The 25,866-nt window shown below is 41.5% G+C and overlaps 1 protein-coding gene across 1 annotated transcript in view; it reads right to left on the reverse strand.

Moving 5' to 3' along the window:
* PGBD5 (piggyBac transposable element derived 5) overlaps positions 1–25,866 on the reverse strand; it is a 481,443-nt gene that overhangs the window by 187,949 nt on the left and 267,628 nt on the right. Inside the window, exon 4 of the mRNA XM_069769313.1 lies at positions 20,468–20,648. Coding sequence (XP_069625414.1) covers positions 20,468–20,648 — 181 coding nt within the window. The remainder of the gene's footprint in view (positions 1–20,467; positions 20,649–25,866) is intronic.

Here is a 25,866-nt window from a genome sequence, read left to right on the forward strand (position 1 = left end):
TCGTAACAATATCGCTCCAGCGTCGTAGACTGCTGTCACACTTTGCAATCTACGACGCTGGAGCGATAATTTCATGACGTATGTGCGATGTAGAAGCCGTTGGTTACTATGCGCACATCGTATACGATATATGTTACACCATGCGATCATGCCGCCACAGCGGGACACTAGACGACGAAAGAAAGTTTCAAACGATCTGCTACGACGTACGATTCTCAGCGGGGTCCCTGATCGCAGGAGCGTGTCAGACACTGCGATATCGTAACTATATCGCTCGAACGTCACGAATCGTGCCGTCGTAGCGATCAAAATTGCACTGTGTGACGGTACCCTTAGTCAGACTGATCAGTCCAAATGCTGCGGTACGGGGAACAATGGTGCGACCCGGTGGTATTCCTAAAGAAGAAAGAAACAGCACATGGACAGAAAATGTTGTGTCTTGTGAAGTATCATATGCTGCACCTAAATGAGAATTGGACGAGCAGAGAAAGGAACTAAGAAAAATCCTTTGCTTCAAGTTGGAACTTGACTCTGTCTCTCTTTATATGGATTTTCCAGAAAGAAACACCCAGCGAATCAGAGACTACCCAGATGGACAGGAAAGCGGACAAAAAAGTATGCTACCGCTGGGACATTGTATGTATGTGACGGAGGGCTAGGGTGCGCTGAAGCAGCCACCATTGAGAGCCACGACTACAGCCCTGGCCTTATATATATATATATATATATATATATATATATATATATATATATAAATCTTGCACTGGGGACCATTGGATTGTAGTTAAGCCATTGACATCAATCTGTAAGCATGGACATGATAGTGATATGCAAATGATTAAAAAATGGAAACCAGGACACTGATTCATTAAAGTGATTACGCTAGAATTCTGCTTTGAAAAGTTGCAAAATTCAGTCTAAAGCATGACTTGCTACAAGGATTCTCACACCAGAAATCTTACATCAGTTTCCAACTGGAATAAGATTTGCAAAAAAGCACACTATTTTTCAGATCTGCCTTATTTATTCAGAGACATACTCCTCTTAATAAATCCAGAGCCTCTGGCTCAAGCATGCTCCTTATTAAGATTAATGTGAACAATACCGATCTTAATGAATTGAGGCCAAAATTTTTAAAACACATTGATGTTTTGAGTATTAGTGCCTCGTACAGAAATACATGCACTTACACACCTTGACATGCTATGAATGCATTTATTAATGATGGTCTGAAGAAAGTTCTGCTACTTAGAATGCATTTGGGCAAGCAAATCATCAAAATCTGCTGCTTACAGCTCCTTTTGTAATTGCCGACCAATGAAGTAAGATTTGCTGGAGAGGAGACAAGTTCCAAGATGCTGCAGGTAGCACATTTAGGCCCCTGCAGGTTGCTCACAGTAGCACAAGCCTGATGTTGTCAGGTTCCGGGACACTTTGAAGAAATGGCTGTACCACTGGCTCAACTTCTTAATTCCGTAATGCAAGTGAAATGTAACAAAAAGAGCACAAATATGACTTTATTATTAATTAGAATTAGAAAAAAAGATGGCTACATTGAAGAACCTAGAATATAAGACATATTTTCAGTTGTTTCACACTTTTTTGTTAAGTATATAATTCCACATGTGTTAATTCATAGTTTTGATGCCTTCAGTGTGAATGAACAATTTTCATAGTCATGAAAATACCGAAAAATCTTTAAATGAGAAGGTGTGTCCAAACTTTTGGTCTATACGGTATATATAGTGGGGAAAATAAGTATTTGATACACTGATGATTTTGCAAGTTTTCCCACCTACAAAGGAAGGAGAGGTCTGTAATTTTTATCACCAACTGTGAGACATAATTTTTTTAAAAATCCAGATAATTACAGTTCATTGTATGGCTTTTACATAATTAATTAGCATTTTTTTGCAGGAAATAAGTATTTAACACAAACAGAAAAACATAACTTAATAACTTAACTTATTTGCAGATGATACAAAACTATGTAAAGTAGTTAATACAAGAGAAGATAGTATTCTGCTACAGATGGATCTGGATAGGTTGGAATCTTGGGCTGAAAGGTGGCAGATGAGGTTTAACAATTATAAATGTAAGGTTATACACATGGGAAGAAGGAATCAATATCACCATTACACACTGAACGGGAAACCACTGGGTAAATCTGACAGGGAGAAGGACTTGGGGATCCTAGTTAATGATAAACTTACCTGGAGCAGCCAGTGCCAGGCAGCAGCTGCCAAGGCAAACAGGATCATGGGGTGCATTAAAAGAGGTCTGGATACACATGATGAGAGCATTATACTGCCTCTGTACAAATCCCTAGTTAGACCGCACATGGAGTACTGTGTCCAGTTTTGGGCACCGGTGCTCAGGAAGGATATAATGGAACTAGAGAGAGTACAAAGGAGGGCAACAAAATTAATAAAGGGGATGGGAGAACTACAATACCTAGATAGATTAGCGAAATTAGGATTATTTAGTCTAGAAAAAAGACGACTGAGGGGCGATCTAATAACCATGTATAAGTATATAAGGGGACAATACAAATATCTTGCTGAGGATTTGTTTATACCAAGGAAGGTGACGGGCACAAGGGGGCATTCTTTGCGTCTGGAGGAGAAAAGGTTTTTCCACCAACATAGAAGAGGATTCTTTACTGTTAAGGCAGTGAGAATCTGGAATTGCTTGCCTGAGGAGGTGGTGATGGCGAACTCAGTCGAGGGGTTCAAGAGAGGCCTGGATGTCTTCCTGGAGCAGAACAATATTGTATCATACAATTATTAGGTTCTGTAGATTGACGTAAATCTGGGGATTTATTATGATGGAATATAGGCTGAACTGGATGGACAAATGTCTTTTTTCGGCCTTACTAACTATGTTACTATGTAATATTTGATACATATACCCTGATTTGCTATTACAGAGGTCAGACATTACCTGTAGTTCTTGTCTAAATTTGCACACACTGCAGCAGGGATTTCGGCCCACTCCTTGATACAGATCTTTTCTAGTTCTTTCAGGTTTTGTGGCTGTTGCTGGACAACATTGAGTTTTAACTTCTTCCAAAGATTTTCCATTGGGTTCATGTCTGGAGACTGGCTAAGCCATTCCAGGACCTTGAAATGCTTAGGATTATTGTCATGCTGGACGACCCAAAATCTCACAATACATGACCCCATCTAATCTCCCTTTAATACAGTGCAGTCTTCCTGTCACCTTTGCAAGAAAAGCACCCCAAAGTTTGATGTTTTCCCCACCATGATTCACGGTTAGCATGGTGTTCTTGGGGTTGTATTCATCCTTTTTCCTCCAAACACGGCGAGTGGAGTTGACAACAAAAAGTTCTATTTTAGTCTCTTGTGACTACATGACCTTCTCCCATGCCTCCTCTCCTCTAGATCATCCAGGTGGTCATTGGCAAACTTCAAATGAGTCTGGACATGTTCTGGCGCGAGCAGGAGGACGTTACCTGACCTGCAAGATTTTAATCCATGAAGGCATAGTGTGTTACTAACAGTAATGTTTGAGACTGTGGTAGGTGATCAAATACTTATTCAATGCAATAAAATACAATTTAATTATTTAAAAATCATACAATGTGTACAATGTGATTCTCTGTTTTGTTTTTTTTTCTTTTTTTAAGATCCTGTCTCTCACAGTTGAAGTTTACTTATGATAAAAATTACATACCTCACCATTCTTAGTAGATGGAAAAACTTGCAATATCAGCAGTGTATTAAATACTTATTATCTCCACTGTATAATATATATATATATATATACACACACACACACACACACACACACACACACACGTGCTTCTCACAAAATTAGAATGTCATATTTTATATAGGGTCATTACAAATAGAGTTATCTATTTCAAGTGTTTATTTCTGTTAAAGTTGATGATTATGGCTTACAGCCAATGACAACCCAAAAGTCATTATCTCAGTAAATTAGAATATTAACAAAACCTGCAAAGGCTTCCTAAGCATTTAAAAAGGTCCCTTAGTCTGTTTCAGTAGTCTCCACAATCATGGACAGATATCCAGAAGGCAGTCATTGACTCCACTTGACACTCCACAAGGAGGGTAAGCCACAAAAGGTCATTACTAAAGAATCTGGCATATTGATCGAAAGTTGAGTGGAAGGAAAAAGTGTGGTAGAAAAAGATGCACAAGCAACCGGGATAACCGCAACCTTGAAAGGATTGTTAAGGAAAGGACATTCAAAAATTTGGGGGAGATTCACAAGGAGTGGACTGTGTTGTGAATTCTGTTTTTGGGTTCCCTCCGGTGGTTGTAGGTGGGAATGCAGTTGTCTCTGAGTCACAGTCCTGGCCAGGTGTATCTGCTGATTGCTGTTCTGACTGGGATATTTAAGTGTGCAGGATTAATTAGCCCTTGCCAGTTGTCAATGTTTCTTCTGACGTTTTGGATCACTTTCTGGCTTCTCCTGCTCAGCTGTCAATTCAGAAAAGATAAGTGTCTGGTTTTTGTTCCTGTGGCACACATGCAGTGTGCTTATATTCTGTGCTATTCATTTGTTTTTCTCTTGTCCAGCTTAGACTGTGTCAGTGTTTTCTCGGTCTTGTTGGATTCTCTGGAGATGCAGATATACGCTCCACATCTTTAGTTAGATGGTGGAGTTTTTGTATTTTCTGCTGTGGATATTTTTGGAAGCATTTTTAATACTGACCGCTTAGTATCCTGTCCTATCCTTTCCTATTTAGCTAGTGTGTGCCTCATTTGCTAAATCCTGTTTTCTGCCTACGTGTGTCTTTTCCTCTACTACTCACAGTCAATATTTGTGGGGGGCTGCCTATCCTTTGGGGTTCTGCTCTGAGGCAAGGTAGAAATTCCTATTTCTATCTTTAGGGGTATTTAGTCCTCCAGCTGTGTCGAGGTGTCTAGGTTTTGTTAGGTACACCCCACGGCTACTTCTAGTTGCGGTGATAAGATCAGGGTTTGCGGTCAGTATAGTTACCACCTACTGCAGTGAAAGTTTTTCATGCTGCTCCAAGGTCACCTGATCATAACAGGACTGCTGCTAAGTCATTGCTTCAAGAGCCACCACACACACTGGACTGTTGCTCAGTGGTCCAAGGTGTTGTTTTCAGATGAAAGTAAATTTTGCATTTCATTCGGAAATCAAGGTCCCAGAGTCTGGAGGAAGAGTGGAGAGGCCACAATCCAAGCTGCTTGAGGTCTAGTGAGAAGTTTCCACAATCAGTGATGGTTTGGGGAGCCATGTCATCTGCTGGTGTAGGTCCACTGAGTTTTATCAAGACCAAAGTCAAAGAAGCTGTCTACCAGGAAATTTTAGAGCACTTCATGCTTCCCTCTGCCGACAAGCTTTTTGGAAATGGAAATGTAATTCTCCAGCAGGACTTGGCACTTGTGCACACTGCCAAAAGTACCAATACCTGGTTTACACACAACAGTATCACTGTGCTTGATTGGCCAGCAAACTCGCCTGTCCTTAACCCCATAAAGAATCTAAGGAGTATTGTCAAGAGGAAGATGAGAGACACCAGACCCAACAATGATACAAAAGGAGCCCTGACCAAATATTGAGTGCATTTACCGAACATACATTTTAGTAGCATACATATTCAATTGTGAGACTATCACAAGAGAAAAAAAGTGAAGAAAAATAGAATAATATTAAAAGTACAATATTTATTTAACAATAATTAAAATGGTACATAAAAATACACCAAAATTGATGTCGAGAAAGACAGGGGGGGTTGGTAAACAAGACAAAAACAAGGGGAGACGGGTCTGCACAAAACCACCAAAAGTTAACACTGTAGATATAACTAAAATATCACATGTGGATTGATTGCTAGTGATATACCCGCATATAAGGTAAGGCACACAGAGCTCATGGGTGCATACCTCCGTAAAATTGGCCTAAAATGGGGAGACAAGGAGTATCTCTTACTGGGAAAAAAATGCTATGGCAGGGTATACATCTAAAGCCAGTAGTGCAATTCTGCTAACAAACTTGGAAATAAAACCCATTACAGGTGGCCTGAGGAAGCAATAAATTCCAATCAGAGAAACATCTCCCATAGATGGTCAGTTACCTGAGGTATAGATGACAGTGCAAGTGGTGCCTGATGCAGGTGGTCAGGAGCAGCCCGGTTCCCCAGCGCCCCGACAAGCGCTGTTTCGCCGTGGCTTCTTCAAATAGGGGGCGAGGACAAGTTTGAAAGGCATTACAGGGGTTTTAATAGACAGTGCAGTGTGACGCCGGATCCGGAGGTGTGCCCAAAGAACGTCGTAACCGCGCGCGCATTAGACAGTGCCGTCCCACCTTACCAAAGGGACTTCCGGGATTGCGCACCGTGACACGCAGTGGAACGCACTGCGGTCACGTAGGTCAGCGCGACCCGGAAGTCAGAGGGGGTATGCGGACACTGCGCGTGCGCGGTACAGCCTCCGGCACACACGGAACACAGCGGGAAGGGATCTGGCTAGAGCCTGCGCACTAAGATCCTCTGAGCAGACAAAAAAAGGGGAAGGACATGCGCACTAGAGTCCTGTACGTAGTTGGGGAAAATGCCTCAGGCACACACGGGACACAGCAGGGAGGGGTCTAACTAGAGCCTATGCTCTGAAATCCTCAGAGCAGGCAGAAAAAGGGACATGCGCACTGGAGTCCTAAGCGCAATTGGAAAGAATACCCATGCTAGCAGTAATGTATACCGAATATGCCTAGAGACATAAGGAAAAGGGGGAGGGAAGAAAGTGAGCATATAGAGACAAGAATATGCGTGTAAGAAATGAAAATGAGGGATGAAAATGCTAATGAATGGGGGACATGGTGAGAAATATACCCGTGAAAAGGGACAGATACATGGGTGTAATCTAAGCATGCCACGGTGATGGCCTCATATATTTGGGGAAGGGCAGAAATATGCATGCTATATATTATGTGTAGTTAAGGTGATATTTATAAAGGATATACAATGTATATACAAGGGGAAAAACATGTATATGGATGTTATATAAATGTGCCTCAGTGATGGCATCGTATATTGAGGAAAAAACAATTATATGCATAATATATATTATGTGAAATTAACGCACAAATATAATACTAGGGGGATGTGTTATATTAAGAAATGGAAGTGCATGGGAAATGGAGAAATAATGAGTAAAAAATGGTCCCTACGGGGAATATGCAGTGAATACACACATACTCATTGTTGGTATAGGGAATGGAAAGTAATAAATAAATAAAAAGGGTCCCTAAAGAGAGAATATGCAGTACATACACACATATTCATGACATCAATATATAGTCCATAAATTAAAGGTATAATCTTCCTGCTTTTGCTGTGTTGTTGCAGTGCCTGCGGTGCACAGAAGACGTGAAGACATACAGAAGGTCAACTTCCAGATTGAATGCCTGCCGGAATCCATGAAGACCATGAGAAGACAGAAGACCGAAGACGTCGGACACAACCAACGGAAACTGCACAATGCATAATGTAAGTCTAGGAATAAAAATGTTATAATTAATATATATACTAAAGGTACTTAAAACCAGGAAGGAAAAAAATGGGGACATTAAAAAACAAGAGAAGAAAAAAACCTTAAAAACTGGTCCCAAAAATTTATAGGGAGATGTAGTTACAAAAAAGAATTGAAACCAAAGCTTTCATTGAGGCCACGTGGGGTGATTGTGCCAAGCCGATAAATCCATTTGCTCTCCAGTTGAGCCAAAGACTTGGCCAGATCACCGCCACGTGTCCCCATACAGACCTGGTCAATAGCTTTAAACAGGAGTCCTTTGGAGTCACAGTTATGTTTACTTTTGAAATGGCGTGGCAGAGTCTTTAAAAGTGACAGATCATGGATATTTTTGGCTTTTTCGATGTCCCTAATGTGTTCTCGTACTCGGAGTTTGACTTCCCGGGTGGTCATGCCGATGTATATTAAGCCACAAGGGCATGTGGCATGATATATGACCCCCTGTGATGAGCATGTAAGATGTTTGCGGATGTCCCAGGTCCTAGTTCCCTCGGCGTCTGTGAAGCCAAAGGTTTTTTTCATATTAAGGCACGCTTTGCAAATCCCACAGGGAAAGAACCCTTGTTGCAAGGGTTTTTTAACGGTTTCCAAAGTGGGATCATAGTGGCTATGTACCAATAAGTCCCTCAGATTCCTGCTTCTTCTTGCCACCATTGATGGTCCTGAGGGAAGGATTTTTTGTAGAGTTGGGTCCGTCATCAAGATGTTCCAATGCTTCTTGAAAATAAGTTTAATCTCATTCCAACGATTATTATATGTGGAAATGAATCTTATTTGATCATTATTTTCTTTTGCCTTATATCGGGTAGAATATAGTAGGCTATCTCTAGGAGTATTTTTTGCCCTTCTATAGCCTTTGCGGATGTTCCTCTTACTATATCCTCGATGCATGAACCTTTTTGTAAGGTCGACGGCCTGTTTTTCGAAATCCGAATCTTCAGAGCAAATGCGTCTTGCCCTTAAGAATTGTCCTACCGGTATTCCCTTAATGATTGTAGGTAAGTGGGAAGAGGTAGCATGGAGGAGGGAGTTAGTTGATGTGGGTTTCCTATAGAGGTCAGTACATATCATGCCGTTAGACACCTTGATTTTTATGTCCAAAAATTCCAGTTCTAAGCCACATTTGTAAGTCAGAAAAATATTACGATTATTATTATTTAGTTTAGACATTAATTTGTGAAGATCCTGGGATGTTCCCTCCCAGATGAACCATACATCATCGATGTATCTCATCCACCCTTGGACCTTCTGTATTTCTGGAATGGTGTCCCCTTGAAAGATGTCCCTTTCCCAGGCTCCTAAAAACAGATTGGCATATGAGGGGGCACAAGAGGCCCCCATAGCCGTACCCTGGGTCTGCAAGTAGGTATGTTTATTAAACGTAAAGATGTTATGTGTTAAGACAAATTCAAGTAGGGTCAGGATGAGGGGAATGATGTTTTTATCCAAGTCACTGCTTCGAAGGTACCATGCAACTGCTTCAAGGCCATCCCTGTGTCTAATTGAGGTGTATAGAGCCTCCACATCGGCAGTAACCATCAGCATATTATTGTCCAGAGACAAGTTGTTAAGTCTCTGGAGAGCCGATGTGGTGTCCTGAATATAAGATGGTAATGCTGGTACCAACGGTTTGAGAAAAAAGTCCACAAAATCCGAGATCACCTCACATAGACCTCCGTTCCCGGAGATGATGGGTCTTCCCGGGGGATCGGAGGGGTCCTTATGAAGTTTAGGGATCAGGTATAAAGTTGGGAGCTTTGGATGTAATTTTTGAATGGTCTCAACCATTTTTTTGGTAATAATTCCTTGCTCAAAAGCTTGTTCTATGATCAGTAATAAGTCCGCCTGATATTTCTGAAGAGGATTATATGGTAATTTTTGATAGCAATGAGGTGCATTAAGTAGTTTGTAAGCTTGCTTCTCGTACATACTTACTGGCCATATCACTAAGTTACCCCCTTTGTCAGCTGGTTTAAAGACTACGTCTTTTAAAGACTGCAGATGGACTAGGGCCTGTTTTTCCTCTTTATTCAAATTGGAGGACCACATGGGTTTTTCAGATAAAGCTTCAATCTCGGCCGTGATGACTTTTGTGAATACATCGATAGCGGGACAGGTATGAATGGGAGGGAATTTTCGTGATTTATTGAATAGACCATGAGGGAATCGGCTTACCTGAGCTAATGCATTTTCCTCGAGGAGTTCTTCAAGATTCCTTAGCGTTTCCCCTTCTTCCACTGTGGAAAAGTTATCAAGTGCATCACTTTTAAAGTGGAATTTTTTAAGAAGGAGTTTTCTAGAGAAAAGGTGTAAATCCCTAACAGCCGTGAATGTGTCAAGCCGACACGTGGGTGAAAAAGTCAAACCCCTCTCCAGGAGTTTAACCTCATCTATAGTTAATTCATATTTGGACAGATTAATTACCTTAAGTTGGTCTCCTTGAGTGCGGAGGGCCTTCGATCTTGTGAAGATGTCGGGTAATCTTTTATCAATTCTAGAGGTTTCTCCAGCCACATTTTCACCATCGCTCTGTGAAGTATTGTTGTCAGAGATTGATGTGACTGAACTTGCCGAGGGGCTTCTATGATGGTTAGGCCTAGTTGTTTTCTTGTCGTGTTGTTTATTTCGGCCGGGATGATTTGGTTTTTTATTTTGCCATCGGTATATTTTATCTGTATCGTAGTCATTTAAATCCCTCTGAAACTTCCGGATTTTATTTTGGCAGACTTCTTTTTCCCATCTATCTACGTCTTTATTAATTTCGGTCATAATCTGATCAAAATTCTCAACTGGAATTTCCTTCATGAGGCGTTGTTCACATTCTTCAATTTCTGTATCCAGACCTGTTAGTGACATGGTATTTTTGTCAATAATTATCTGGATAAATTCCAGCGAGCATGTTGTGGCCGTTGAGAGCCATCGTTTGGTCAACACATCATCTTCCAGCTCAAATGATGGATACAGTTGGACTCTCAATCCCCTAGGGATGATTTGTTTGTCCATATAATTCTCCAGGGCTGATCGATTCCACCACGTCCGTGTTTTTTTATATAAGGCACTCCTATATTGCTTGATCAGGTCTTTATTGGTAATGACTACATCCTCATTTGCCTTGGTGGCCCCCTGTCTAAACAGGTCGGATGCCTTAGCTTGCCAGGTTTTTTCCCTGGCTTTGAAGTCCATTTTATGAAGAAAGCGGACAATCTGTCTATGAAATACAGAGACAATTATTATTCCCATAGTCCTAAATCAGGCAGGCTGAAATCACTTCAGAGAATCAATAACATACATATTCAATTGTGAGACTATCACAAGAGAAAAAAAGTGAAGAAAAATAGAATAATATTAAAAGTACAATATTTATTTAACAATAATTAAAATGGTACATAAAAATACACCAAAATTGATGTCGAGAAAGACAGGGGGGGTTGGTAAACAAGACAAAAACAAGGGGAGACGGGTCTGCACAAAACCACCAAAAGTTAACACTGTAGATATAACTAAAATATCACATGTGGATTGATTGCTAGTGATATACCCGCATATAAGGTAAGGCACACAGAGCTCATGGGTGCATACCTCCGTAAAATTGGCCTAAAATGGGGAGACAAGGAGTATCTCTTACTGGGAAAAAAATGCTATGGCAGGGTATACATCTAAAGCCAGTAGTGCAATTCTGCTAACAAACTGGGAAATAAAACCCATTACAGGTGGCCTGAGGAAGCAATAAATTCCAATCAGAGAAACATCTCCCATAGATGGTCAGTTACCTGAGGTATAGATGACAGTGCAAGTGGTGCCTGATGCAGGTGGTCAGGAGCAGCCCGGTTCCCCAGCGCCCCGACAAGCGCTGTTTCGCCGTGGCTTCTTCAAATAGGGGGCGAGGACAAGTTTGAAAGGCATTACAGGGGTTTTAATAGACAGTGCAGTGTGACGCCGGATCCGGAGGTGTGCCCAAAGAACTTCGTAACCGCGCGCGCATTAGACAGTGCCGTCCCACCTTACCAAAGGGACTTCCGGGATTGCGCACCGTGACACGCAGTGGAACGCACTGCGGTCACGTAGGTCGGCGCGACCCGGAAGTCAGAGGGGGTATGCGGACACTGCGCGTGCGCGGTACAGCCTCCGGCACACACGGAACACAGCGGGAAGGGATCTGGCTAGAGCCTGCGCACTAAGATCCTCTGAGCAGGCAAAAAAAGGGGAAGGACATGCGCACTAGAGTCCTGTACGTAGTTGGGGAAAATGCCTCAGGCACACACGGGACACAGCAGGGAGGGGTCTAACTAGAGCCTATGCTCTGAAATCCTCAGAGCAGGCAGAAAAAGGGACATGCGCACTGGAGTCCTAAGCGCAATTGGAAAGAATACCCATGCTAGCAGTAATGTATACCGAATATGCCTAGAGACATAAGGAAAAGGGGGAGGGAAGAAAGTGAGCATATAGAGACAAGAATATGCGTGTAAGAAATGAAAATGAGGGATGAAAATGCTAATGAATGGGGGACATGGTGAGAAATATACCCGTGAAAAGGGACAGATACATGGGTGTAATCTAAGCATGCCACGGTGATGGCCTCATATATTTGGGGAAGGGCAGAAATATGCATGCTATATATTATGTGTAGTTAAGGTGATATTTATAAAGGATATACAATGTATATACAAGGGGAAAAACATGTATATGGATGTTATATAAATGTGCCTCAGTGATGGCATCGTATATTGAGGAAAAAACAATTATATGCATAATATATATTATGTGAAATTAACCGTGGCATGCTTAGATTACACCCATGTATCTGTCCCTTTTCACGGGTATATTTCTCACCATGTCCCCCATTCATTAGCATTTTCATCCCTCATTTTCATTTCTTACACGCATATTCTTGTCTCTATATGCTCACTTTCTTCCCTCCCCCTTTTCCTTATGTCTCTAGGCATATTCGGTATACATTACTGCTAGCATGGGTATTCTTTCCAATTGCGCTTAGGACTCCAGTGCGCATGTCCCTTTTTCTGCCTGCTCTGAGGATTTCAGAGCATAGGCTCTAGTTAGACCCCTCCCTGCTGTGTCCCGTGTGTGCCTGAGGCATTTTCCCCAACTACGTACAGGACTCTAGTGCGCATGTCCTTCCCCTTTTTTTGCCTGCTCAGAGGATCTTAGTGCGCAGGCTCTAGCCAGATCCCTTCCCGCTGTGTTCCGTGTGTGCCGGAGGCTGTACCGCGCACGCGCAGTGTCCGCATACCCCCTCTGACTTCCGGGTCGCGCCGACCTACGTGACCGCAGTGCGTTCCACTGCGTGTCACGGTGCGCAATCCCGGAAGTCCCTTTGGTAAGGTGGGACGGCACTGTCTAATGCGCGCGCGGTTACGAAGTTCTTTGGGCACACCTCCGGATCCGGCGTCACACTGCACTGTCTATTAAAACCCCTGTAATGCCTTTCAAACTTGTCCTCGCCCCCTATTTGAAGAAGCCACGGCGAAACAGCGCTTGTCGGGGCGCTGGGGAACCGGGCTGCTCCTGACCACCTGCATCAGGCACCACTTGCACTGTCATCTATACCTCAGGTAACTGACCATCTATGGGAGATGTTTCTCTGATTGGAATTTATTGCTTCCTCAGGCCACCTGTAATGGGTTTTATTTCCCAGTTTGTTAGCAGAATTGCACTACTGGCTTTAGATGTATACCCTGCCATAGCATTTTTTTCCCAGTAAGAGATACTCCTTGTCTCCCCATTTTAGGCCAATTTTACGGAGGTATGCACCCATGAGCTCTGTGTGCCTTACCTTATATGCGGGTATATCACTAGCAATCAATCCACATGTGATATTTTAGTTATATCTACAGTGTTAACTTTTGGTGGTTTTGTGCAGACCCGTCTCCCCTTGTTTTTGTCTTGTTTACCAACCCCCCCTGTCTTTCTCGACATCAATTTTGGTGTATTTTTATGTACCATTTTAATTATTGTTAAATAAATATTGTACTTTTAATATTATTCTATTTTTCTTCACTTTTTTTCTCTTGTGATAGTCTCACAATTGAATATGTATGTTATTGATTCTCTGAAGTGATTTCAGCCTGCCTGATTTAGGACTATGGGAATAATAATTGTCTCTGTATTTCATAGACAGATTGTCCGCTTTCTTCATAAAATGGACTTCAAAGCCAGGGAAAAAACCTGGCAAGCTAAGGCATCCGACCTGTTTAGACAGGGGGCCACCAAGGCAAATGAGGATGTAGTCATTACCAATAAAGACCTGATCAAGCAATATAGGAGTGCCTTATATAAAAAAACACGGACGTGGTGGAATCGATCAGCCCTGGAGAATTATATGGACAAACAAATCATCCCTAGGGGATTGAGAGTCCAACTGTATCCATCATTTGAGCTGGAAGATGATGTGTTGACCAAACGATGGCTCTCAACGGCCACAACATGCTCGCTGGAATTTATCCAGATAATTATTGACAAAAATACCATGTCACTAACAGGTCTGGATACAGAAATTGAAGAATGTGAACAACGCCTCATGAAGGAAATTCCAGTTGAGAATTTTGATCAGATTATGACCGAAATTAATAAAGACGTAGATAGATGGGAAAAAGAAGTCTGCCAAAATAAAATCCGGAAGTTTCAGAGGGATTTAAATGACTACGATACAGATAAAATATACCGATGGCAAAATAAAAAACCAAATCATCCCGGCCGAAATAAACAACACGACAAGAAAACAACTAGGCCTAACCATCATAGAAGCCCCTCGGCAAGTTCAGTCACATCAATCTCTGACAACAATACTTCACAGAGCGATGGTGAAAATGTGGCTGGAGAAACCTCTAGAATTGATAAAAGATTACCCGACATCTTCACAAGATCGAAGGCCCTCCGCACTCAAGGAGACCAACTTAAGGTAATTAATCTGTCCAAATATGAATTAACTATAGATGAGGTTAAACTCCTGGAGAGGGGTTTGACTTTTTCACCCACGTGTCGGCTTGACACATTCACGGCTGTTAGGGATTTACACCTTTTCTCTAGAAAACTCCTTCTTAAAAAATTCCACTTTAAAAGTGATGCACTTGATAACTTTTCCACAGTGGAAGAAGGGGAAACGCTAAGGAATCTTGAAGAACTCCTCGAGGAAAATGCATTAGCTCAGGTAAGCCGATTCCCTCATGGTCTATTCAATAAATCACGAAAATTCCCTCCCATTCATACCTGTCCCGCTATCGATGTATTCACAAAAGTCATCACGGCCGAGATTGAAGCTTTATCTGAAAAACCCATGTGGTCCTCCAATTTGAATAAAGAGGAAAAACAGGCCCTAGTCCATCTGCAGTCTTTAAAAGACGTAGTCTTTAAACCAGCTGACAAAGGGGGTAACTTAGTGATATGGCCAGTAAGTATGTACGAGAAGCAAGCTTACAAACTACTTAATGCACCTCATTGCTATCAAAAATTACCATATAATCCTCTTCAGAAATATCAGGCGGACTTATTACTGATCATAGAACAAGCTTTTGAGCAAGGAATTATTACCAAAAAAATGGTTGAGACCATTCAAAAATTACATCCAAAGCTCCCAACTTTATACCTGATCCCTAAACTTCATAAGGACCCCTCCGATCCCCCGGGAAGACCCATCATCTCCGGGAACGGAGGTCTATGTGAGGTGATCTCGGATTTTGTGGACTTTTTTCTCAAACCGTTGGTACCAGCATTACCATCTTATATTCAGGACACCACATCGGCTCTCCAGAGACTTAACAACTTGTCTCTGGACAATAATATGCTGATGGTTACTGCCGATGTGGAGGCTCTATACACCTCAATTAGACACAGGGATGGCCTTGAAGCAGTTGCATGGTACCTTCGAAGCAGTGACTTGGATAAAAACATCATTCCCCTCATCCTGACCCTACTTGAATTTGTCTTAACACATAACATCTTTACGTTTAATAAACATACCTACTTGCAGACCCAGGGTACGGCTATGGGGGCCTCTTGTGCCCCCTCATATGCCAATCTGTTTTTAGGAGCCTGGGAAAGGGACATCTTTCAAGGGGACACCATTCCAGAAATACAGAAGGTCCAAGGGTGGATGAGATACATCGATGATGTATGGTTCATCTGGGAGGGAACATCCCAGGATCTTCACAAATTAATGTCTAAACTAAATAATAATAATCGTAATATTTTTCTGACTTACAAATGTGGCTTAGAACTGGAATTTTTGGACATAAAAATCAAGGTGTCTAACGGCATGATATGTACTGACCTCTATAGGAAACCCACATCAACTAACTCCCTCCTCCATGCTACCTCTTCCCACTTACCTACAATCATTAAGGGAATACCGGTAGGACAATTCTTAAGGGCAAGACGCATTTGCTCTGAAGATTCGGATTTTGAAAAACAGGCCGTCGACCTTACAAAAAGGTTCATGCATCGAGGATATAGTAAGAGGAACATCCGCAAAGGCTATAGAAGGGCAAAAAATACTCCTAGAGATAGCCTACTATATTCTACCCGATATAAGGCAAAAGAAAATAATGATCAAATAAGATTCATTTCCACATATAATAATCGTTGGAATGAGATTAAACTTATTTTCAAGAAGCATTGGAACATCTTGATGACGGACCCAACTCTACAAAAAATCCTTCCCTCAGGACCATCAATGGTGGCAAGAAGAAGCAGGAATCTGAGGGACTTATTGGTACATAGCCACTATGATCCCACTTTGGAAACCGTTAAAAAACCCTTGCAACAAGGGTTCTTTCCCTGTGGGATTTGCAAAGCGTGCCTTAATATGAAAAAAACCTTTGGCTTCACAGACGCCGAGGGAACTAGGACCTGGGACATCCGCAAACATCTTACATGCTCATCACAGGGGGTCATATATCATGCCACATGCCCTTGTGGCTTAATATACATCGGCATGACCACCCGGGAAGTCAAACTCCGAGTACGAGAACACATTAGGGACATCGAAAAAGCCAAAAATATCCATGATCTGTCACTTTTAAAGACTCTGCCACGCCATTTCAAAAGTAAACATAACTGTGACTCCAAAGGACTCCTGTTTAAAGCTATTGACCAGGTCTGTATGGGGACACGTGGCGGTGATCTGGCCAAGTCTTTGGCTCAACTGGAGAGCAAATGGATTTATCGGCTTGGCACAATCACCCCACGTGGCCTCAATGAAAGCTTTGGTTTCAATTCTTTTTTGTAACTACATCTCCCTATAAATTTTTGGGACCAGTTTTTAAGGTTTTTTTCTTCTCTTGTTTTTTAATGTCCCCATTTTTTTCCTTCCTGGTTTTAAGTACCTTTAGTATATATATTAATTATAACATTTTTATTCCTAGACTTACATTATGCATTGTGCAGTTTCCGTTGGTTGTGTCCGACGTCTTCGGTCTTCTGTCTTCTCATGGTCTTCATGGATTCCGGCAGGCATTCAATCTGGAAGTTGACCTTCTGTATGTCTTCACGTCTTCTGTGCACCGCAGGCACTGCAACAACACAGCAAAAGCAGGAAGATTATACCTTTAATTTATGGACTATATATTGATGTCATGAATATGTGTGTATGTACTGCATATTCTCTCTTTAGGGACCCTTTTTATTTATTTATTACTTTCCATTCCCTATACCAACAATGAGTATGTGTGTATTCACTGCATATTCCCCGTAGGGACCATTTTTTACTCATTATTTCTCCATTTCCCATGCACTTCCATTTCTTAATATAACACATCCCCCTAGTATTATATTTGTGCGTTAATTTCACATAATATATATTATGCATATAATTGTTTTTTCCTCAATATACGATGCCATCACTGAGGCACATTTATATAACATCCATATACATGTTTTTCCCCTTGTATATACATTGTATATCCTTTATAAATATCACCTTAACTACACATAATATATAGCATGCATATTTCTGCCCTTCCCCAAATATATGAGGCCATCACCGTGGCATGCTTAGATTACACCCATGTATCTGTCCCTTTTCACGGGTATATTTCTCACCATGTCCCCCATTCATTAGCATTTTCATCCCTCATTTTCATTTCTTACACGCATATTCTTGTCTCTATATGCTCACTTTCTTCCCTCCCCCTTTTCCTTATGTCTCTAGGCATATTCGGTATACATTACTGCTAGCATGGGTATTCTTTCCAATTGCGCTTAGGACTCCAGTGCGCATGTCCCTTTTTCTGCCTGCTCTGAGGATTTCAGAGCATAGGCTCTAGTTAGACCCCTCCCTGCTGTGTCCCGTGTGTGCCTGAGGCATTTTCCCCAACTACGTACAGGACTCTAGTGCGCATGTCTTTCCCCTTTTTTTGCCTGCTCAGAGGATCTTAGTGCGCAGGCTCTAGCCAGATCCCTTCCCGCTGTGTTCCGTGTGTGCCGGAGGCTGTACCGCGCACGCGCAGTGTCCGCATACCCCCTCTGACTTCCGGGTCGCGCCGACCTACGTGACCGCAGTGCGTTCCACTGCGTGTCACGGTGCGCAATCCCGGAAGTCCCTTTGGTAAGGTGGGACGGCACTGTCTAATGCGCGCGCGGTTACGAAGTTCTTTGGGCACACCTCCGGATCCGGCGTCACACTGCACTGTCTATTAAAACCCCTGTAATGCCTTTCAAACTTGTCCTCACCCCCTATTTGAAGAAGCCACGGCGAAACAGCGCTTGTCGGGGCGCTGGGGAACCGGGCTGCTCCTGACCACCTGCATCAGGCACCACTTGCACTGTCATCTATACCTCAGGTAACTGACCATCTATGGGAGATGTTTCTCTGATTGGAATTTATTGCTTCCTCAGGCCACCTGTAATGGGTTTTATTTCCCAGTTTGTTAGCAGAATTGCACTACTGGCTTTAGATGTATACCCTGCCATAGCATTTTTTTCCCAGTAAGAGATACTCCTTGTCTCCCCATTTTAGGCCAATTTTACGGAGGTATGCACCCATGAGCTCTGTGTGCCTTACCTTATATGCGGGTATATCACTAGCAATCAATCCACATGTGATATTTTAGTTATATCTACAGTGTTAACTTTTGGTGGTTTTGTGCAGACCCGTCTCCCCTTGTTTTTGTCTTGTTTACCAACCCCCCCTGTCTTTCTCGACATCAATTTTGGTGTATTTTTATGTACCATTTTAATTATTGTTAAATAAATATTGTACTTTTAATATTATTCTATTTTTCTTCACTTTTTTTCTCTTGTGATAGTCTCACAATTGAATATGTATGTTATTGATTCTCTGAAGTGATTTCAGCCTGCCTGATTTAGGACTATGGGAATAATACATTTTAGTAGGCCAACATTTTGGATTTTAAAATTATTTTTAATTAATTTTTAAGCTGGTGTTATAAAGTATTCTAATTTACTGAGATAATGACTTTTGGGGTTTTCATTGGCTGTAAGCCATAATCATCAACATTAACAGAAATAAACACTTGAAATAGATCACTCTAGTTGTAATGACTCTATATAATATATGAGTCTCACATTTTGTATTGAAGAACTGAAATAAATTAGCTTTTTGATGATATTCTAATTTTGTGAGAAGCACCTGTAAATCTTCCTGCTGTCTCTTTGTCGTCATCATGTCTGTGCTCATGAAATGTTTACGTTGTAACAATAAAGATTTATATTTTATTTGAATTATAGCCTCTATCCCATGTGGTTGTACTTTTCATGTCAATAGGTTCTATATTGTTTTTTAGTATGGCCATTGCCTATTTGTTGAGATGAAACTATAATCCTACTAAATATATGGCTATTGTTGAAATACATTTTGTCCCCCTTATGCAAACCTACTGTGGATGATGTTTTGCGTTAACCTTTATCTAATAATGTTTGCAGTTTGAATTATGAAATCTGGTGATAGATCCATTTCAATCAAACATGAAAAAATGAGAGGGAGTACTGGGAGGGGAGGTAGATAGTAGCATCAGAGAGAGGAGTGTCACGGGAGCAGTTGCGGACGGCATGCCTACTACTACAGGTAGTAATGCTGTTAGTGTAGCTAATTATAATTATTATTATTTATATAGCACCATTGATTCCGTGGTGCTGTACATGAGAAGGGGTAACATACTAGTTACAGATATCACTTACAGTAAACAAACTAACAATGACGGACTGATACAGAGGGGCGAGGATCCTGCCCTTGCGGGCTTACATTCTACAGGATTATGGGGAAGGAGACAGTAGGTTGGGTGTTGTCAGCGTGGTAATGTGAGACAGATAAAGGCTCATGTGACCACACCAGCACCATTCTGACCTTCTCTATTGGCATTTCATTTTGATCAGAACTGTGGTGGTCTACTTTTTTGTCACTATGATGCGGCCATTTTATGATTGCATGTAAAGTACTCTAAGGCTATGTGCACATGATGCGGATTTTTTCGCGCAGAAACGCTGCAGATCCGCACTGTGATGTACAGGACAATGTAAATCAATGGGCCAAAAAAAAGCTGTGCAGATGGTGCGGAATTGCTGCAGATTTCAAAGAAGTGCATGTCACTTCTTTTGTGCGGATCTGCAGCGTTTCTGCGTTTCCTCGATGATAAAAATCTACAGTGGCAAAATCCGCAGAAAAACCGCACAAAATCCGCATAAAAACCCCGGCAAATCCGCGGCTGCAAATTCTGCCAGGAGATGCGGATTTTGTGCAGAAAATTCTGCACCTCTTTTCCTACGTGTGCACATAGCCTTAGTGACAGTGAACACCATACAGGTACATGTAGATGACCTATGGTATAAAGAAACTAAAATTTGATATATGCTTCTTTTTGTATTATAAATGCAGCGTTTGCCTGAAAATAGATAAACATATGGTTAAACATTTGTGTCATGAAGCATACAGCAAGAGTATGACATACCTTGTTTTGCAAATTCTTCAAATAAATTCAAGCTTGTGATACTTGGGCCAGTAAATATTATGTAATTTTTTCCGTATGAATTCTGGCACAAGCTCTTAGCTACATTGCTGTGCAGTTGTGTCTTGTTTTTTAGAGTGTCAAGGCCATCTGTACCACTCCCTTCCTTCAAATGAACAAAGATCTTAAAAAAAGATAAATAATTAACATATTGTATTCATTAATAAAATACTTGTATATTAATGTGTAATTAAAATAAAATACATTTGATTTTAAAAAGTAATATTACATTTACTCAAATAGCACCTGCATTTAAAAAGTCTGCATTTAAAATCTGTCAGCAGGATTTCATCCCTCAAACTATTTATATGCCTATATAGCTCCTGTCCTGTACAGACAATTTCAGCCATACCTTTGGCTGGATAGTCCATACCCCCGTGATAAGAGAAATCTGTGTTTGAATCAATATGCAAATGAAGCTGAAATGCTTTGGATGCTGGAAGCACTTCTCAAGGCTGTGACACTCTGGCTCTATTCCCCGCCCAGCACTGCATTTCTCTGCTTGATTGACAGCATCTTTGCTGTGTGACATCAAGTAAAGGAGAGGTCAGGCGAGCAGAAGGTGGTCGTACTGGGCAGGGAATAGAGCTGGAGTGACAGAAGTTGGAAAAGTGCTTCTAGGCATCCACAGCACGTCATTTGCAAGAACTACATATGCATATACTGTAAGTAACTGAGAGGTGAAATCCTGCTGATAGATTCACTTTAAGAACCATTAAAATTATATTACAGTAGAAAACATCTGACCTTACATTAGATTATCAGAAATCATCATTAATTTCATGTTTATCAATATACCTAATTTGGATGTGTCCGTGTGTCTGTGCACAATGAGTCATCCACAGCTGAACAGTAACTTAGATATCCATAGTCACTACCACTAGCAGCTAACTGCGTGGGCGTAACCATGGATACCTAAGGAGAGGAGCTCTCCCTGTTAGTGAGTTAAGGCATAAGCCTTTTTTGAACATTATCCTGTGAGGCAACACTGTGAGGCAACATTGTGAGGCAACATTGGGAGGCAACATTGGGAGGCAACATTGTGAGGCAACATTGTGAGGCAACACTGAGGCAACACTGAGGCAACAGTGTGAGGCAAAATTGCAAAGATGGATCAAATTGAGCGTGATGCTGCACGTAGAGAAGCGAATCGCATACGGATGTGTAACCTGCGTCTTAATGAAGCAGAAGACGAACAAAATTGTCGAAGAACTGCTGATGCAGCCCGACAGAGGGCGGCCAGAGCAAACGAAATGAATGAAGCAACTGAATCACGTAAAGCATTTAATGCTGCACGACAACGAGCAACACGCAATGCACAAAGTGATACCCATATTTCACAAAAAAGAGAACAAGATAGAATATGTGTCCAAAATGCAAGAGCCACTCGATGACGGCAAGTTACATTTGCTGCTAGAGGACTTCTCAATCAAATTGTTGAGACACGAAGAGCTGGCAAACTGACATTTCGATGTCAGTTCTGGCAATCTAAAAATTTCAAAGACAAAATGGCGCAGGCAAAACATTCCCTTCCTGCTGCAAGAGAGGGCGCATCCAAATACGTCCCATTAGTATGGATGATCAATTAGTCAAGTTGATGAAAGGAGAGCATCAGGACTCCAATAACTTTATGGCTAATATAAGGCAATACCATAGCTCTCTTGCTTTGGCATCAATGGGAGCACAAGTAGCGCCACCTCCTGGGCATGGTCCATACTGTTTTCGAATTCATGGACAAATTTACCACAGAACTGCCCTATTGCATCCCGCTGTGGGTAGTACTCCCAAGTTTGCCCAGATTTATATCTTGGACAGTGAAGAAGCATTAAGTACAAGAAGTCATGCAAATAAAAAGAGCCTCCCAGCACTGCTATTATCTCTTGGAGAGAAAATGAAAGCAATTAACCCACTCGCTAGAGCCTTCACAATGATGAGGGAATTTCAAATAGAGGAAGAGAGGATTGCTGAATTAGAAAATATCGCGATCCACTCGAAATAACAATGTCAATTATAAATTACTACAATGATGACCAGAGGCGCTACAATGCACCAAAGTGCAATGAAGTAGCTATAATTTATGAAAATGCAATGGGTGAGCCCCCATTTAATAGGGACATCAGAGTTCACCTCAAAAGTGAAAACCAAACTGTTCAAATCAGCTTTCTTCACAGAAAGTGTGATGCAATGACATCCATTTCTATTCCCATATGGGGACAGTGGATATACAATAAGGGTATGTGCACACGTTGTGGATTTTGCTGCGGATCCGCAGCTGATTGGCCGTTGCAGATTCGCAGCAGTTGTCCATGCGTTTACAGTACCATGTAAACCTATGGAAAACAAAATCTGCAGGGCACATGCTGCAGAGAAAACACACGGAAACGTGGCATTGTTGATTCCGCAGCATGTCAATTCTTTGTGCAGATTCCGCAGCGGTTTACACCTCCTCCATAATAGGAATCTGCAGGTGTAAAACCGCAGGTGGAATCCGCACAAAATCTGCAAAAAATCAAGGTAAATCCGCTGTAATTCCGCAGGTAATCCGAAGTGCGATTTACCTGTGGATTTACCAAAATCAGTACAGAAAAATCCGCACCCCTTTCCTCAACGTGTGCACGTGGCCTAAATTTGACAACTCCAATTGCCCTAAGTGTGCAACATCAAGGAATTGGTGACATTCATCTACCATCCATACACCAGTGGATCAAGATCGACAAAAAAAAATCACCCTGTTGCAGTACTATGCATACAGGCTTGCCATTAGTGATGAGTTCAATCCCTTTTTAAATGCTGGGAAGTTGACGCAACAATTTATCATTGACAGTTACGTCAAAATTGAATCCGACAGGATCGAATACATATAAAACAAAATCAAAAGGCATTACACGCCGACAGTTATGCCGGCGTTATGGATCACATCCATGATGCTGCATTACACCAAGGGCTAAAAGCTGGGACACCAGTAATTTTACCGTCCACTTTCATTGGAAGTCCAAAAGCTATGCAACAAATTTACCAAGACGCCATGACAATTGTCCAGATCTTTTTGTTACGATGACCTGTAACCCAAAGTGGAAAGAAATTACTGAAAACTTATAACCATGGCAAAGGCCAGGGTTCAGGACAGATTTGGTTGCACGAGTATTTAAAATACTGTGAAAACCAGAAGAGGAATGCAAGAAAACGACAATAGATGGGAAGTTACATACAACCCCTATTTATTACTCAAGTACAATTGCCATATCAGTTTTGAGATATGTGCTTCAATAAAAAATGTTAAATATCTTTTCAAATATGTATACAAAGGACATGGCTGTGCCAATATCAAGTTTGATACATTAAACTGGAATAAACCAGCCATGTACCTAGATTATCAGTATATAAGCGTCCCTGAGGGCATGTGGAGAATCAGAAATATAAAATGAATGATGCTTCGCATACCATTAAAAAGCCTGCTGTTCACCTTGAAAATATGCAGCAAGTGTTTTTCGAAGATGGTAATGTGGATATGGTTATTTCGAACTCAAAAGCCTCTATTCTGCAGGTTTGTTTTGAGCTAAACAGAGTTGACGCTTTCCCCCGTCAGTATTTGTACAGTGAAATCCCTGTACTAGAAGGATGGAAAAAATGACAGGCTCAATTTGGGAAAATAATTGCCCGAATGTATACAGTCTCTTTAACAGATGGTGAGCTGTATTACCTAAGACTCCTTTTACTTCATGTAAGAGGAGCAAAGTCTTAGGCTGGGTTCACATTGCGTTAATGGCAATGCGCTGACGGCATCCGTTACACAGCGGCACTAACGCTATGTAACGGATGCGTTAGCGCACCCAATAACTGCCATTATGTAGCGCATCGCTAACGCATGTCATAATCGGCATGCGTTAGCGATGTTCCGTCATTTTGTGATGGACCCTCGGACGCAGTTTGCAGCGTTTTTGGGTCCGTCACTGCTAGAACAGGTAGAGCATTGTGAAACTAGCCTTATGCTGACTTAAGGACTGTCAATGGAGTCGTACAGTATATGACACGTATAAAAATGCGTGCATTGATCTTCATCTTTTGGAAGAAGATTCCCAATGGGAAGAGGGTATAACGGATGCAATCGCTTTCCAAATGCCCTACCAACTTTGCAAATTATTTGTATAATTTGTGTATATGGGGAACCAGCTAAACCATTGGCATTATGGCAAAAATATAAAACTGAATTTATGGAGGATTACACCAGGCGGTATACTCCAGAAATTGCTGAGCAACTGGTTCTTCGTGATATTAATGAAGTGCTCTTAAGCAATAAAAAATCCTGTGCTGACTTCGGATTGCCAACTCCAGTAAATGTTAAAGCAGGAGGCTGAGCAATTGAAAGCTATGCTTAATGAAGCTCAGAAATCAGCTTTCTATGCAATTATGCAAGCAGTCAATGCTGCATCACAGCCAGATGACACTAGTTCACACTGTTTTTTTCTGGACGGTACAGGAGGCAGTGGGAAGACATTTTTGTACAACTGCTTGGACAAGACATAAGTATATTTTCTCAGTAGCCTCCACTGGATTGGCGGCTACATTACTACAAAACGAATGTACTCCAGATCAAAAATATAAAAATATATTTTTTTTATTAAGTAGAAAAATCACATACAAATCACATAAAAAAGACTAGGTATAAAAGAGTGGGAAACCACAAAATGGTACCATTTACCCACTATAAAGCCATAAGGAGGCTCAGGGGCTGGCTGGCACTTTTCAGCCTGGGGGGGCAATCACAAGGCAGTGGCCCTCCAGTTGCGGTGCTTTTGCCCTGCTTATCTCTGGCCGCTGCATTAAAGCAGCAGAGATAACAGGCTTTAAAAACAGGCTGGTACATAGATATGGGAACAGAACAGAGCTAGCTGCATATATATGGAAGCAGAACTAAGCTTGCTGCCTACATAGATACTGTAATAGAAGCAAGCTGACTAAATAGACACGAGACCGGAACCAATATTGCTACGTAGACAAGAAAACTGACTGGAGCTTACTACAGAGATATGGGAGCAGAACTGAGCTTACTACAGAGCTATGGAAGCAGAATTGAGCTTACTACAGAGATATGGGAACAGAACAGAGCTTACAACAGAGCTATGGAAGCAGAACCGAGCTTACTACAGAAATATAGGAGCAGAACTGAGCTTACAATGTCTACTATAAGATACCAAAACAGAACCAATACATATCGTACCAGAATCTAGATTACTACATTGATACAGTACCAGAACCAAGGTTACTGCTTAGATATGGAACCATAACTGAGCTTACTTACAAACATACATACAACTTCAGAAACAAGGACATGTAAACACACA

This window comes from Ranitomeya imitator, chromosome 5 (assembly GCF_032444005.1).
Source record: "Ranitomeya imitator isolate aRanImi1 chromosome 5, aRanImi1.pri, whole genome shotgun sequence".
Lineage (NCBI taxonomy): Eukaryota > Metazoa > Chordata > Amphibia > Anura > Dendrobatidae > Ranitomeya > Ranitomeya imitator.